The 15,897-nt window shown below is 37.5% G+C and overlaps 1 protein-coding gene across 2 annotated transcripts in view; it reads left to right on the plus strand.

Annotated features, from left to right (window-relative positions):
* Positions 1 to 15,897, plus strand: part of nadkb (NAD kinase b) — a 62,373-nt gene that overhangs the window by 1,171 nt on the left and 45,305 nt on the right. Inside the window, exons 2-4 of one of the 2 annotated variants that reach the window (XM_061978802.2) lie at positions 6,740 to 7,012; positions 7,125 to 7,208; positions 11,108 to 11,237. In XM_061978802.2, the coding sequence (XP_061834786.1) occupies positions 6,741 to 7,012; positions 7,125 to 7,208; positions 11,108 to 11,237 (486 nt within the window). In that variant the 5' untranslated portion in view covers position 6,740. Of the gene's footprint in view, positions 1 to 6,739; positions 7,013 to 7,124; positions 7,209 to 7,316; positions 7,453 to 11,107; positions 11,238 to 15,897 lie in introns of those variants that run through there. The other variant, XM_061978804.2, reaches the window with a different exon arrangement.

Below are 15,897 nucleotides of genomic sequence, written 5' to 3' on the forward strand. Positions count from 1 at the left end.
TTAATATTTGGATATTTTTAGGCCATGTCACGATCAGTGTTGGGACTAACTGTAACGCCGTTAGTTTCGGCGGTAACTAGTAATCTAACGCGTTATTTTTTATATTCAGGAACTCAGTTACCGTTACTACATGATGCGTTACTGCGTTATTTTACGTTATTTTTCATGTAGTATCGGATAGAAACAGAAGATCTGAGTGTGTTTTATTGCAGCGGTGGAAAAGAAAAGGCGTGCTTTGTGTGGGTGGGGGCGGGGGAGACTACCATACCGCAGTTGAGGAGCGCAAGGGAGACGTACGTTCCTCCAGGGCCTATGTACGTCTTCGGGGCTAACAACCTTCACTTTACCCGGCAGTGGGTCTTTACAGATGAGGGTGAATGACAAGACGGGCGGTTTGTTGCAACTTGGTGACTTTATTGGACGCAGCCATCCACCAAGATAGAGCACCTGCACGTACTCACTGTCGCCGCTCGCTCACCTCTCTCGACCACTCACTCACTGACGTCACTCACCTCATACGCTGTCATATCTTAAAGGGCCACACACACACACACACACACACATACGCGACTCTCATAACAACTAACAAGACATCATGGCAAAGCCAGAAGTCGAGTTTTCTTAACATGGAGACATTCTCAATACTTTTCTTTTGTCGAGCACAAAGAAAATAACATTTTAGTTAGTTAGAACACTTGATGCATATAATCACAGCAGTATGATGATTCTATGTGTCTACATTAAAACATTCTTCTTCATACTGCATTAATATATGCTACTTTTAAACTTTCATGCAGAGAGGGAAATCACAACTAAGTAAATTTACCAAAAGTGTATTTATGAAACAGTTGTTAAGCAGTGCCCCAAACATTCATGTCATTTCCAAAACAGAAAGTGCAAGATTGTCAGAGACATTTTAAAACAAGCTATAAGTGCACTTTTGTGCATCACACAAGATATTTCACGTAAAAATGAGCCGCATATCAAATAGTATATGTCCTACGGTGTTGATGTGGAAATAGTTGCTTCGGCATTTAGTTGGTGTGGCACCGAACGGAGATGTTGACATGATGTAAAGACATTAGGGCTGCAGCTAACGATTATTTTTCTATCGATTAATCTATAGATTATTTTTTTCGATTAATCGGTTAATCTATAGATTATTTTTTCGATTAATCTATAGATTATTTTTTCCTTTTACCGATTATTTTTTTTATTTAAAATGAAGAGGAAAAAATAAATGTAGGCCAGTTTTTTCAAAAGGCATGGCTTTTATTTACAAAAAAAAAAGTATGGCCACTCAGTCAACATTGACAACAACATGACAAAATATTCTGTAACAATGTAAACATTTAAAACTTTTAACATTTAACAAAATTAAAAGTAGCTTATTTGCTTTTTAATGTGCAAATATAAAAGTAAACATCCAGTGCAAATCTTAATATTCTGGAATAGTATAAGCATTTCAAAAGTAAAAGTATTGCTTATTTTGCTTTAAAATGTGCAAAAATAAAGATAAACATCCAATACAAAAAAGTGCAAAACGGAAATATCCTGTAACAAGTGTAAACATTTCAACAAAAGTAAAAGTATTGCTTATTTGCTAAAATGTGCAAAAATAAAGCTAAACATCCGATACAAAAAAGTGTACAGTGTAAACATTTCAACAAAAGTAAAAGTATTGCTTATTTTGCTTAATAACACAACAATGATAGTATGATTAAAGTGAAAGTTAATTGTTGGTTTGTACATAGTATATGTAACTGTTAATGTTGTAAAAGGTATTTGCACAACTAATTAACGTTAGCGTTTGTGACACGTCTTGTGCCGTGGGGTTCTTTCAGGACCGACAGACTGAACGCCAGACGGCTTTGCCAGGTTTACAATCTTTTAATTTTACACAAAGTCTTTTCTCTTCCAACTCTTTTCTCTTTCTTTCCTCGCTTTTCAGCTCCTCTTCCTCGCTCGCTCGTCGTCCCCTGTCTCTTGCGGCGTCGCTCCCGGCGCGCCCCGCCTCGCCGTTCGCTCGCCCCCGCCGCCTCTCCACAGCGTTAAAGAGGAGCGCGTCTTTGTAAACACTGAACAGGCACGCCAAACGCGCCTCTCAGAGTAAACGGTGCTTTAGTTTATGAATTTACAACGCAGATACAAATGACACATTCATGTTTTTGTGTAATAATGACAACGTATACGCACGCGGACGAATGACTAGTTGATGGTGATGGCAAGAACGCTGTCGGGGGTTTTCTTTTCAAATGTTCGTTCATAGCCGTTGTGCTGCTATGATAGGCCATTTCCGCTGGACACAGTGTGCATACAACAACATTATTAGGCCGTTTGGTGAAATACTCCCACACTTTTGACGACTTTTGGCGTGCTTTTTTCCCCTCGCTCGCATCGTCTGCTTTGCGCTCCGCCATGACAGTAGTGTGACGTAAATATGCGACGCGCCGACGCACAAAAACGGCGTCGACGTATTTACGTAACCGATGACGTCGACTACGTCGACGCGTCGTTTCAGCCTTAAAAGACATATTCCCACTTGAAGCCAAACCACCGTCAGATGATGGATCCCGTGCTGTTTTTCTTCGGAATTAATTAATTAGGGCCCGCATGGCCCATTGTATAAGGACTCCTAAAGGGAGTCCTTATGCAATGGGACATAAGGACCTATTGAATTTGTAAGGTTTTATTATTATTATACCGGCCGCCTCTTTGAGCACTAATTTGACCCACTTAACATGCTTCAAAACTCACCATATTTGACCCACACATCAGGACCTGCGAAAATTGTCTTTTAATAAAAAAACCGAACCACAAAACTCAAAATTGCGCTCTAGCGCCCCCTAGGAAGAAAAAAAACTAGACTGCCTATATCTCCCACTAGGAAGATCGGAGAGACATGAAACAAAAACGTCTATGTAGGTCTGACTTGGACCTAGTTTTCATAATTGTATATCATCAATATTATGGCTCTCACGGAAATTACATTTAAAAATATTTGGCTTTCATGGCTCTCTAAGCCAAAAAAGGTTCCCAACCCCTTGTCTACAATTTTACCAAGCAAGCGATTTACCTATGCATGCTTGGTTATGGTTTAAAGTCATACCTAACGACTTTTTACTGTCAACCGAGTTTCATTTTTTTAATAAATAATACATCTCTTACTGTACAATGTCTGCTGTCAGTAGGATGCCGACTGATAGAATCTTATTATATTTCTGTAGTTTTTTAATATTTCTGTTTTGTTTTAAGAATTGGTATAATATGCTAAGATTTTGTGCTTTGCTATCACTTCATGGGAGCCAATAAATAATAAAACATATCTTACTGTACAATGTCTGCTGTCAGTAGGATGCCGACTGAGAGAATCAGATTATATTTATGTAGTTTTTAAATATTTCTGTTTTGTTTTAAGAATTGGTATGATATGCTAAGATGTTGTGTCTTGCTATCATATCACTTCACGAGAGACAATAAATAATAAAACATCTCTTACTGTACAATGTCTGCTCTCAGTAGGATGCCGACTGATAGTCTGATTATATTTCCGTATTTTTGTAATATTTCTGTTTTGTTTTAAGAATTGGTATATGCTAAGATTTTGTGCCTTGCTATCATATCACTTCACGAGAGACAATAAATAATAAAACATCTCTTACTGTACAATGTCTGCTCTCAGTAGAATGCCGACTGATAGAATCTGATTATATTTCCGTATTTTTGTAATATTTCTGTTTTGTTTTAAGACTTGGTATAATATGCTAAGATGTTGTGTCTTGCTATCACTTCATGAGAGCCAATAAATAATACATCTCTTACTGTACAATGTCTGCTGTCAGTAGGATGCCGACTGATAGAATCTTATTATATTTCTGTAGTTTTTTAATATTTCTGTTTTGTTTTAAGAATTGGTATAATATGCTAAGATTTTGTGCCTTGCTATCATATCACTTCACGAGAGACAATAAATAATAAAACATCTCTTACTGTACAATGTCTGCTCTCAGTAGGATGCCGACTGATAGAATCTGATTATATTTCCATATTTTTGTAATATTTCTGTTTTGTTTTAAGACTTGGTATAATATGCTAAGATGTTGTGTCTTGCTATCACTTCATGAGAGCCAATAAATAATACATCTCTTACTGTACAATGTCTGCTGTCAGTAGGATGCCGACTGATAGAATCTTATTATATTTCTGTAGTTTTTTAATATTTCTGTTTTGTTTTAAGACTTGGTATAATATGCTAAGATTTTGTGCTTTGCTATCACTTTATGGGAGCCAATAAATAATAAAACATATCTCACTGTACAATGTCTGCTGTCAGTAGGATGCCGACTGATAGAATCTTATTATATTTCTGTAGTTTTTTAATATTTCTGTTTTGTTTTAAGAATTGGTATGATATGCTAATATTTGTTGCTTTGCTATCACTTCATGGGAGCCAATAAATAATAAAACATGTCTTACTGTACAATGTCTGCTGTCAGTAGGATGCCGACTGAGAGAATCTTATTATATTTATGTAGTTTTTTAATATTTCTGTTTTGTTTTAAGAATTGGTATAATATGCTAAGATTTTGTGCCTTGCTATCATATCACTTCACGAGAGACAATAAATAATAAAACATCTCTTACTGTACAATGTCTGCTGTCAGTAGTATGCCGACTGATAGAATCAGATGAAATTTCCGTATTTTTTTAATATTTCTGTTTTGTTTTAAGACTTGGTATAATATGCTAAGATGTTGTGTCTTGCTATCACTTCATGAGAGCCAATAAATAATACATCTCTTACTGTACAATGTCTGCTGTCAGTAGGATGCCGACTGATAGAATCTTATTATATTTCTGTAGTTTTTTAATATTTTTGTTTTGTTTTAAGAATTGGTATAATATGCTAATATTTGTTGCTTTGCTATCACTTCATGGGAGCCAATAAATAATAAAACATGTCTTACTGTACAATGTCTGCTGTCAGTAGGATGCCGACTGAGAGAATCTTAGTATATTTATGTAGTTTTTTAATATTTCTGTTTTGTTTTAAGAATTGGTATAATATGCTAAGATTTTGTGCCTTGCTATCATATCACTTCACGAGAGACAATAAATAATAAAACATCTCTTACTGTACAATGTCTGCTCTCAGTAGGATGCCGACTGATAGAATCTGATTATATTTCCGTATTTTTGTAATATTTCTGTTTTGTTTTAAGACTTGGTATAATATGCTAAGATTTTGTGCTTTGCTATCACTTTATGGGAGCCAATAAATAATAAAACATATCTTACTGTACAATGTCTGCTGTCAGTAGGATGCCGACTGAGAGAATCTTATTATATTTATGTCGTTTTTTAATATTTCTGTTTTGTTTTAAGAATTGGTATAATATGCTAAGATTTTGTGCCTTGCTATCATATCATTTCACGAGAGACAATAAATAATAAAACATCTCTTACTGTACAATGTCTGCTCTCAGTAGGATGCCGACTGAGAGAATCTTATTATATTTATGTCGTTTTTTAATATTTCTGTTTTGTTTTAAGAATTGGTATATTATGCTAAGATGTTGTGTCTTGCTATCACTTAATGAGAGCCAATAAATAATACATCTCTTACTGTACAATGTCTGCTGTCAGTAGGATGCCGACTGATAGAATCTGATTATATTTCTGTAGTTTTTTAATATTTCTGTTTTGTTTTAAGACTTGGTATAATATGCTAAGATTTTGTGCTTTGCTATCACTTTATGGGAGCCAATAAATAATAAAACATATCTTACTGTACAATGTCTGCTGTCAGTAGGATGCCGACTGATAGAATCTGATTATATTTTCGTATTTTTTTAATCTTTCTGTTTTGTTTTAAGACTTGGTATAATATGCTAAGATGTTGTGTCTTGCTATCACTTCATGAGAGCCCATAAATAATACATCTCTTACTGTACAATGTCTGCTGTCAGTAGGATGCCGACTGAGAGAATCTTATTATATTCATGTAGTTTTTTAATATTTCTGTTTTGTTTTAAGAATTGGTATAATATGCAAAGATTTTGTGCCTTGCTATCATATCACTTCACGAGGGACAATAAATAATAAAACATCTCTTACTGTACAATGTCTGCTCTCAGTAGGATGCCGACTGATAGAATCTGATTATATTTCCGTATTTTTGTAATATTTCTGTTTTGTTTTAAGACTTGGTATAATATGCTAAGATTTTGTGCTTTGCTATCACTTTATGGGAGCCAATAAATAATAAAACATATCTTACTGTACAATGTCTGCTGTCAGTAGGATGCCGACTGAGAGAATCTTATTATATTTATGTCGTTTTTTAATATTTCTGTTTTGTTTTAAGAATTGGTATAATATGCTAAGATTTTGTGCCTTGCTATCATATCATTTCACGAGAGACAATAAATAATAAAACATCTCTTACTGTACAATGTCTGCTCTCAGTAGGATGCCGACTGAGAGAATCTTATTATATTTATGTCGTTTTTTAATATTTCTGTTTTGTTTTAAGAATTGGTATATTATGCTAAGATGTTGTGTCTTGCTATCACTTCATGAGAGCCAATAAATAATACATCTCTTACTGTACAATTTCTGCTGTCAGTAGGATGCCGACTGATAGAATCTGATTATATTTCTGTAGTTTTTTAATATTTCTGTTTTGTTTTAAGACTTGGTATAATATGCTAAGATGTTGTGCTTTGCTATCACACAGTATGGACAATTTTGCGGGCTGCTCATCGCAGCCGGACGGCGGCATGTCCCGACGCGCGGGCAAAGCGTCCGAGTCGGTCCGCCTCTCCGCCAAGCAAAGGGAGCGCCCGGCCGCCTCACCAAGGCGACGGCGAGAGGCGAAGAAGTCGCAGCGGCGGGGGGATGGTCAGGAACAGCTGCTCTGGGAGACGGAGCAGTGGAGGTTACCGGGCCAACGGGAGCACTTGGAGCCGTCCGGCTCAGTGAGCGATGCAGCGGAAAGTTCAGCTAAGAGGTTTGCTCTGCGCTCTGCCAGCTGGTCGGTCATGCCACTGGCACAGGTCGGCTGCCCAGGACGGGAGCTGATGGGCTCTTGACTTGTCTTCCTTCTCTTTCTTCTCTCACAGGAGAGCTCACTTCCTTCATGGACCGTATCCAGCCACTCACTTCGGACCCAAAGCCTGTATTCTTCCCAACCCGACGTCAGTCATGTAAGCATTTCCAAAGTGCTTTCGTGCTTATTAGTAAGTGAGGCGTGAGGGCGACGAGGACAGCCTGTCTGGACGTTGACACTGAAAGCATTGTGTAACTATGTCAGATAAGATAAAACGCGAAGGCCGGGATTGGTCGTTCCCTCGGAATGAGACGAGTACAGATACTTGTTGCTAGTTTGTGTCAATGTTTTCTCACAACAATGCCGGTCAGTCGTCGTCGAAAGAAGGAGTGGAAAAAAAGGTAAATAGTGGAATTTTTAGATGAGCTTGTCATTGCTGTTAATGAGTGAACGTAACCGGGTCAAACTGATGGAACTGTTAACTAATGTTGCTTAGAATCCTTACGGGCTTGTGCGTGCGGAAATGCTTACTTACATCACTGTATTTACCTTTAGGGACCTCTGACGGTATACACTGCAAAAAGTGAAATCTAAGTAAGATGAAATATGTCAAATAAGGGTGATATTTGCTTATTTTCTGTCTGATAAGAGGATTCTTCTCACTAAGCAGATTTTATGTTAGAGTGTTTTACTTGTTTTAAGTGTTTTGGTCCTAAAAAGGGAGAAAAGCGTATAGTATAGTAAGTATAACCCATTTACCATTTAAATGATCTCAGTAAGATATTACAGCTTGTTGCTGACCTATATTGAGTAAAACATGCTTGAAACTAGAATATCAACACTCACAAGTGTAAAACTGCATTTTCAAAGTAATCATTTCTTATTTCAAGCGTGAAATAAAAAAATCATGATTTTTGACACAATTGTGTCTCATAATTAAAACAGATGACAGCCAAATGGACTTTGCTGTTTTATTTTCAATGAAACAATAGAAAATAGGTACTCATATAGTAGTACAGTTGGCACAGTACAGTAAACTGACAGTTCATATTTAAACATTTAACATTTCAAACAATTTTGAACAGAAATAGTTCATGCAAATTCAGATAAATTCTTCAAAATTACAATAACATTTTTTTAAATATATATATATATCATACTTGCCAACCTTGAGACTTCCGATTTCGGGAGGGGGGGCGTGGTCGGGGGTGGGGTGGGGGCGTGGTTAAGAGGGGAGGAGTATATTGACAGCTAGAATTCACCAAGTCAAGTATTTCATATATATATATATATATATATATATATTGATATCTACATCCTGAAAATATGCAAACAAAACTGTGTTTGGATAATTGATACTTCAAACTTGCATAAATAAATATTAAGGAATATAACATAACTTGGCTTCTGAGAGCTTCAAAATGTAATGAATAAAATGATAAAGTTGTTGATAAACAAGCAATTATTTAAATATTTAAATATGGTCATTTTGAATGAATTATTATGATAATTTAAAATCAATTATTCTAAATATGTTTATTTTAATGTGTAAATCTATGGCTGGATGTAATAAGGAGTCAGGAAAAAATACAAATAAAAATACAATTAATTTTGATGTTTTTAGCAAAATATAGTAAACATGTATTTATTTTTATTTTTTAATAATGAATATATTTATTTTTAGGTAAGATAAACATAATAATACAATTTATCTCTAGTCTGTATGATTTAGTTCTTGTCACCCTGTTGTCCTCCCGTCATGAAAAAAGGCTTTCCTCACTCAGGTCCGCATGGAGCTGGAGGGGGCGTGGCTTCCAGCTCCGGCTGAAAATCGGGAGATTTTCGGGAGAATATTTGTCCCGGGAGGTTTTCGGGACAGGCGCTGAATTTCGGGAGTCTCCCGGAAAATTCGGGAGGGTTGGCAAGTGTGATATATATACATACATGAGCGGCTCGTAGACCCCGAGAGTAACTTGTTGCCTTTCCATTAAGAAAAATAAACTAGTTTTTAGTATAAGTTTGCTGCTTTCAAGAAATGTAATGCCGAGCGCATATCATTATGTCAAGATAATGGCACTAGCATTTACTTTATTTAACAATATTTTTCAACATACTGAGAAAAAAGGTCTCATATTTGTTTTTTCTATCAAATAAAGTACAGTTGTTATTAGTGAGAATATACTTATTTTAAGGTATTTTGGGGTTCATTGAGGTTAGCTCATTTGACTTGTTTTGGAAAGTCTTGACAAGCCACATTTTCTTGTTCTATTGGCAGATAATTTTACTTCGTTCAAATAAAATACCCCTCATTTTTGTATTTTTTTTCCCCTTGTTTTTGAACACTGACTTTTTGCAGTGTGGGGACAAAAAAAACAGGTCCCCTAAAGGGAAACCTTTTTAAATGATTCTGAGGATCATGTCATATTTAATTTGAACTTTTTTTTATTTTTTTAAATGGTCCTCAGTAGTCACGTACAAATTTGTGTGAATTATGCAAAATGATTTAAATTTGGTCCCCCATGAAGCATATGAAGTCTTTTTCCCCAGGGTCCCCAGCAGAGGTGGGTAGTAACGCGCTACATTTACTCCGTTACATCTACTTGAGTAACTTTTGGGATAAATTGTACTTCTAAGAGTAGTTTTAATGCAACATACTTTTACTTTTACTTGAGTATATTTATAGAGAAGAAACGCTACTTTTACTCCGCTACTTTTATCTACATTCAGCTCGCTACTAATTTTTATCGATCTGTTAATGCACGCTTTGTTTGTTTTGGTCTGTCAGACAGACCTTCATAGTGCCTGCGTTTCAACAAATACAGTCACTGGTGACGTTCACTCCGTTCCACCAATCAGATGCAGTCACTGGTGACGTTGGACCAATCAAACAGAGCCAGGCGGTCACATGACCTGACTTAAACAAGTTGAAAAACTTATTGGGGTTTTACCATTTAGTGGTCAATTGTACGGAATATGTACTGTACTGTGCAATCTACTAATAAAAGTTCCAATCAATCAATCAAAAGTGTGAAGGAAAAAAGACCCTTTTTTATTTCAACCGTACATCCCGTCAAAAGCCTAAAGACTGACTGCACAGTTCCTGTCTTCACAATAAAAGTGCCGCTCGATCGCGCCTGCGCTTTCAAAACAAGAGTCTCCGAAAGCCAGCGCAAACAAGCTAGCAAGCTACGGAGTTTGCCGCCAATGTATTTTTTGTAAAGTGTATAAAAACTAATATGGAAGCTGGACAAATAAGATGCCAAAAACCAACCACTTTCATGTGGTATTAGACAGAAAGGAGGAACTTTTTTTCTCCTCCATTTGAAAACGAGAACGCTATCAGCACTACTGTCTGATTCCAATCAATGCAAGTCATCAGAATCAGGTAATACACCAACTTATATTCTTGTCTTCATGAAAGAAAGGAATCTATATGTGTTAAACATGCATGTATATTCATTAAAACACCTTTAACATGTAAACAAAAACGGCAAAATAAATAAATATAAATTATATACTGTATATATATATATGTGCATATATATATATATATATATATATAATATGTGTGTGTATGTTACTCATCAGTTACTCAGTACTTGAGTAGTTTTTTCACAACATACTTTTTACTTTTACTCAAGTAAATATTTGGGTGACTACTCCTTACTTTTACTTGAGTAATAAATCTCTAAAGTAACAGTACGGTACTCTTACTTGAGTACAATTTCTGGCTACTCTACCCACCTCTGGTCCCCAGTAAGAATGATCAGCACATTACTTCATCAATCCAGAGATTTAAAGACGTGTATGAGCTAACTGGGCAGTGGCCTTTTTACACCATTTTTTTTAATGCCTCCACAACCTGTAGAAAGGCTGGTCCCCACAAGTCATGATCAAAAACTTGGTCCCCATACCAAATGATAACCAGTGTGTGTGTGTGTGTGTGTGTGTGTGTGTCTCTCTCTCTCTCTCTCTCTCTCTCTCTCTCTCTCTCTCTCTCTCTCTCTCTCTCTCTCTCTCTCTCTCTCTCCCTCCCTCTCTCCCTCTCTCCCCCAGGCACATTCAGGACCCGGCAAGCCAGCGCCTCACCTGGAATAAACCTCCAGTCAACGTTCTCGTCATCAGGAAAATCCGTGACGAGAGCCTGGGGGAGCCTTTTAAGGAGCTGTGCAGGTTTCTAGTAGAGGTAGGAGAACACGTGTACGCAAACTATTAGAGATGTCCGACAATGGCTTTTTTGCCGATATTACGATATTGTCCAACTCTTAGTTACCGATTCCGATATCAACCGATACCGATATATGCAGTCGTGGAATTAACACATTATTATGCCTAATTTTTAGGGGTGTACCGTTTCGGTACGGGGGTTTCGGTTCGGTTCGGAGGTGTACCGAACGAGTTTCCACACGGACATATTAAGTAGCGTACCGCGCGTTGTGTAAACATACCTGCCAACTACTCCGGTTTTCCCGTAATTAGTACGGTTTTCATCAACCTATTCCGGGTTACGGTTGCAGTGATAAAAAATACGGTTTTTCATTAATTAAAAAAAAATATTTAAAAAAAAGTTTTATTCACGAAATCGCGTAACAACAATGACAATCGACACTGCTTCCCGTAACTTCCTATCGAGCCATTCCGAATGCCATGCGCGAGGCTATTTATAGCACCGCTGCCAAGCACGAGGCACCAGTTGCCATTGTTTCCAAACGAGCGAACGATCATGGAATCAGCCGGAGAAAAATCGCATACGAGTCTTAAACCGAAAAGAAAACTGCAGTCATTCCGTGAAGAATATTCAAAAGCCTATCCGGGAATAATTATCCGTTCCAAAAAGGGTGAAAACTACGCGAATTGCACCTTGTGCAGACAAGATTTTTCGATCGGACACGGAGGAATTAGCGATGTAAAAGACCACGTTGGGACAAAAAAACACAAGTCTAATGCCGTTGCTAGCGATACAAGTGGAAAACTTTCAACGTTTTTCGTCGCCCAAACAGATTCTTTGGATGTGATAAATGCCGAAGTTTTATTTACGGAGGCAGTAATTGAGCATGGACTTCCAATCGCACTGGCTGATCACATGGGACAGTTTTTTCGGAAAATGTTTCCCGACTCGAAAATCGCCAAAAAATATGGATGTGGTCGAACCAAAACATCAAACATTATTCAGTGTCTTGGAACAGAATCCTCAAAAAGTATCGCCGATGTCATGAAGACGGAACCATTTAGCATGTCGACTGACGGCAGCACCGATTATGACGATGTAAAACTGTACCCCATTTGTGTTCGATATTTCGATGACGACATTGGAAAAGTATTGTCAGTACTTCTGTCTTTCAGGGAATGCAATACGGCTTCCACAGGCGAAAACATTTACAAAATACTCGCGGAAGAAATAGACTCAAACGAAATTCCTTGGCAGAATTTGGTTTGCTTTGCTGCCGATAATGCTGCAGTGATGATGGGATCTAAAAAGGGTGTTGCAGCTTTCATTACGGAAATGTCTCCTTCGGTTTACATCGCCGGTAAGTACAGTTCGTAGCATAAAAAAACTCACAAAACATAAAATTTTAAGTAAATCTTTTATTACATAAACAATAAAGTTAATAATGACACCAATTTTTTTTTAATGTAATTGTTTAGTACTGTTTTACCATTTGTTTACTGTAAAAAGTGTTTATACTTTCAATTAACAAATTGAAGTCTTGTGAAAGGTTGACAGGATAACTGGCATTAACTGTCAAAATAATTTCAAACTATTGAAGTTAGCTTACAGAATAAACATGTCAATCAACCCATATGATTTTTGCTGTAATATTTTTGTTTTGAAAAGTCACTGTGACTGATAGAAAAGTGATGGTTTTAGCAAAATTTTAACCTGTCTGAATGCTAATAATCATTTTGCGTCGGGGGGCGAACTGAACCCCCCACCAGGACTTTGTCCTGGACCTACCGGGGCCTGCGGCCCCTGGACCCTGGCTACTAGGTTTTTCTGATTTCAAAAGTTGGCAGGTATGTGTAAACAATGCACCGAGGCACAACACACGGCATGCTAGCAGCTAACGGGCTAGGATAGACTGACCATACGTCCTCTTTTCACCGGACATGTCCTCTTTTGCTGAGCTGTCAGGGCGGAGTTTCTTAAATGCCTCAAATGTCTGGCATTTTGAGTTATGGTTGCATGTATTTTCAATGTACGTTCAGGGTTAAGAAGGGGTTAAAAACAAAACAAATTGTGCGCGCAGCAGCATTGGTGAGGGAGGGGCAGAGACAGAGAGAGAGAGAGAGAGTTATGATAAACGCGCATGCGTCGCCAGGCTCTGCTTTTTATCCATAGATTTATCACATTTAATGTTTTAATATCTATAGCAGGGGTGTCAAAAGTGTGCCCCGGAGGCCATTTGCGGCCCACAGCTAATGTTTTAAAGGCCCACGGCACATTCTAAAAATACTATTAAAATAAACAAAAACATAACAAAAGTGAAATAAAAAAGCTTAAAGGTTAAATGTAATTTAGAAAAAGTTGCAATGTTGACTAATAAAACAAAGCTGTTTTTTTTTTCTTTCAAACTGTCATTGCTCAAAACATAATATTGAATCAAAATCAATGTTATTATGAATTATTGACCTATCCAAGGTTCCCATTACTTCACATCAAATATTCCACTAAGAAAAATATTTTTGGTGGAAGATTTAGCAAATGTGTTAAATAAATAACCCAAAAATGTATATTTTGTTGTTTTCTTACTGTACCGAAAATGAACCGAACCGTGACCTCTAAACCGAGGTACGTACCGAACCGAAAATTTTGTGTACCGTTACACCCCTACTAATTTAGTTGTGATGCCCCGCTGGATGCATTAAACAATGTAACAAGGTTTTCCAAAATAAATCAACTCAAGTTACGGAAACAAATGTCACTGCCATATTTATTATTGAAGTCACAAAGTGCATTATTTCTTTTAACATGCCTCAAAACAGCAGCTTGGAATTTGGGACATGCTCTCCCTGAGAGAGCATGAGGAGGTTGAGGGGGGGTTTAGGGGATAGCGGGGGGGTGTATATTGTAGCGTCCCCGAAGAGTTAGTGCTGCAAGGGGTTCTGGGTTATTTGTTCTGTTGTGTTTATCAATCAATCAATCAATCAATGTTTATTTATATAGCCCTAAATCACAAGTGTCTCAAAGGGCTGCACAAGCCACAACGACATCCTCGGTACAGAGCCCACATAAGGGCAAGGAAAAACTCACCCCAGTGGGACGTCGATGTGAATGACTGAGAAAACCTCGGAGAGGACCGCATATGTGTGTTATGTTGTGTTACGGTGTTTGTCATTCTTGTTTGGTGTGGGTTCACAGTGTGGCGCATATTTGTAACAGTGTTAAAGTTGTTTATACGGCCAACCTTCAGTGTGACCTGTATGGCTGTTGACCAAGTATGCGTTACATTCACTTGTGTGTGTGAAAAGCCGTAGATATTATGTGACTGGGCCGGCACGCAAAGGCAGTGCCTTTAAGGTTTATTGGCGCTCTGTACTTCTCCCTACGTCCGTGTTTTAAAAAGTCATACATTTTACTTTTTGAAACCGATACCGATAATTTCCGATATTACATTTTAAAGCATTTATCGGCCGATAATATCGGCAGCCCGATGTTATCGGACATCTCTACAAACTATGTTCGCTAACAAAGAAGCACTTTTGTCTTGTGTGTGCTTTTTTTTTGTAGCAAGTTTACAAACACATTCCAGAAAAGAGTCTAGACACAGAGGTCACCTCGCTCAAACTCGTTTGTCAAGTTGGCCTCCAAAATCTAATCATCTGCATTCTGCACGCCTGCTGCCACTTCTTTTTCCCCCCAAATATTTTTATTGAATTTTGCAGACAGTACAGCACAGTGAATCATGCCAACAAGTTGTGGTATCTGCACATTTTACAATATGCAACACAATGAACCCAAGCCTTACAATACATACATAATCACATAATAGTGTGAGAGTCCAGTCCATAGTGGATCTAACATAATAGTTTGAGAGTCCAGTCCATAGTGGATCTAACATAATAGTGTGAGAGTCCAGTCCATAGTGGATCTAACATAATAGTGTGAGAGTCCAGTCCATAGTGGATCTAACATAATAGTGAGAGTCCAGTCCATAGTGGATCTAACATAATAGTGTGAGAGTCCAGTCCATAGTAGATCTAACATAATAGTGTGAGAGTCCAGTCCATAGTGGATCTAACATAATAGTGTGAGAGTCCAGTCCATAGTGGATCTAACATAATAGTGTGAGAGTCCAGTCCATAGTGGATCTAACATAATAGTGAGAGTCCAGTCCATAGTGGATCTAACATAATAGTGTGAGAGTCCAGTCCATATTGGATCTAACATCATATTGTGAGAGTCCAGTCCATAGTGGATCTAACATAATAGTGTGAGAGTCCAGTCCATAGTGGATCTAACATAATAGTGTGAGAGTCCAGTCCATAGTGGATCTAACATAATAGTGTGAGAGTCCAGTCCATAGTGGATCTAACATAATAGTGTGAGAGTCCAGTCCATAGTGGATCTAACATAATATTGTGAGAGTCCAGTCCATAGTGGATCTAACATAATAGTGTGAGAGTCCAGTCCATAGTGGATCTAACATACTAGTGTGAGAGTCCAGTCCATAGTGGATCTAACATAATAGTGTGAGAGTCCAGTCCATAGTGGATCTAACATAATAGTGAGAGAGTCCAGTCCATAGTGGATCTAACATAATAGTGTGAGAGTCCAGTCCATAGTGGATCTAACATAATAGTGTGACAGTCCAGTCCATAGTGGATCTAACATAATTGTGTGAGAG

Source organism: Nerophis lumbriciformis, linkage group LG19 (genome assembly GCF_033978685.3).
Source record: "Nerophis lumbriciformis linkage group LG19, RoL_Nlum_v2.1, whole genome shotgun sequence".
Taxonomy (NCBI): Eukaryota; Metazoa; Chordata; class Actinopteri; order Syngnathiformes; family Syngnathidae; genus Nerophis; species Nerophis lumbriciformis.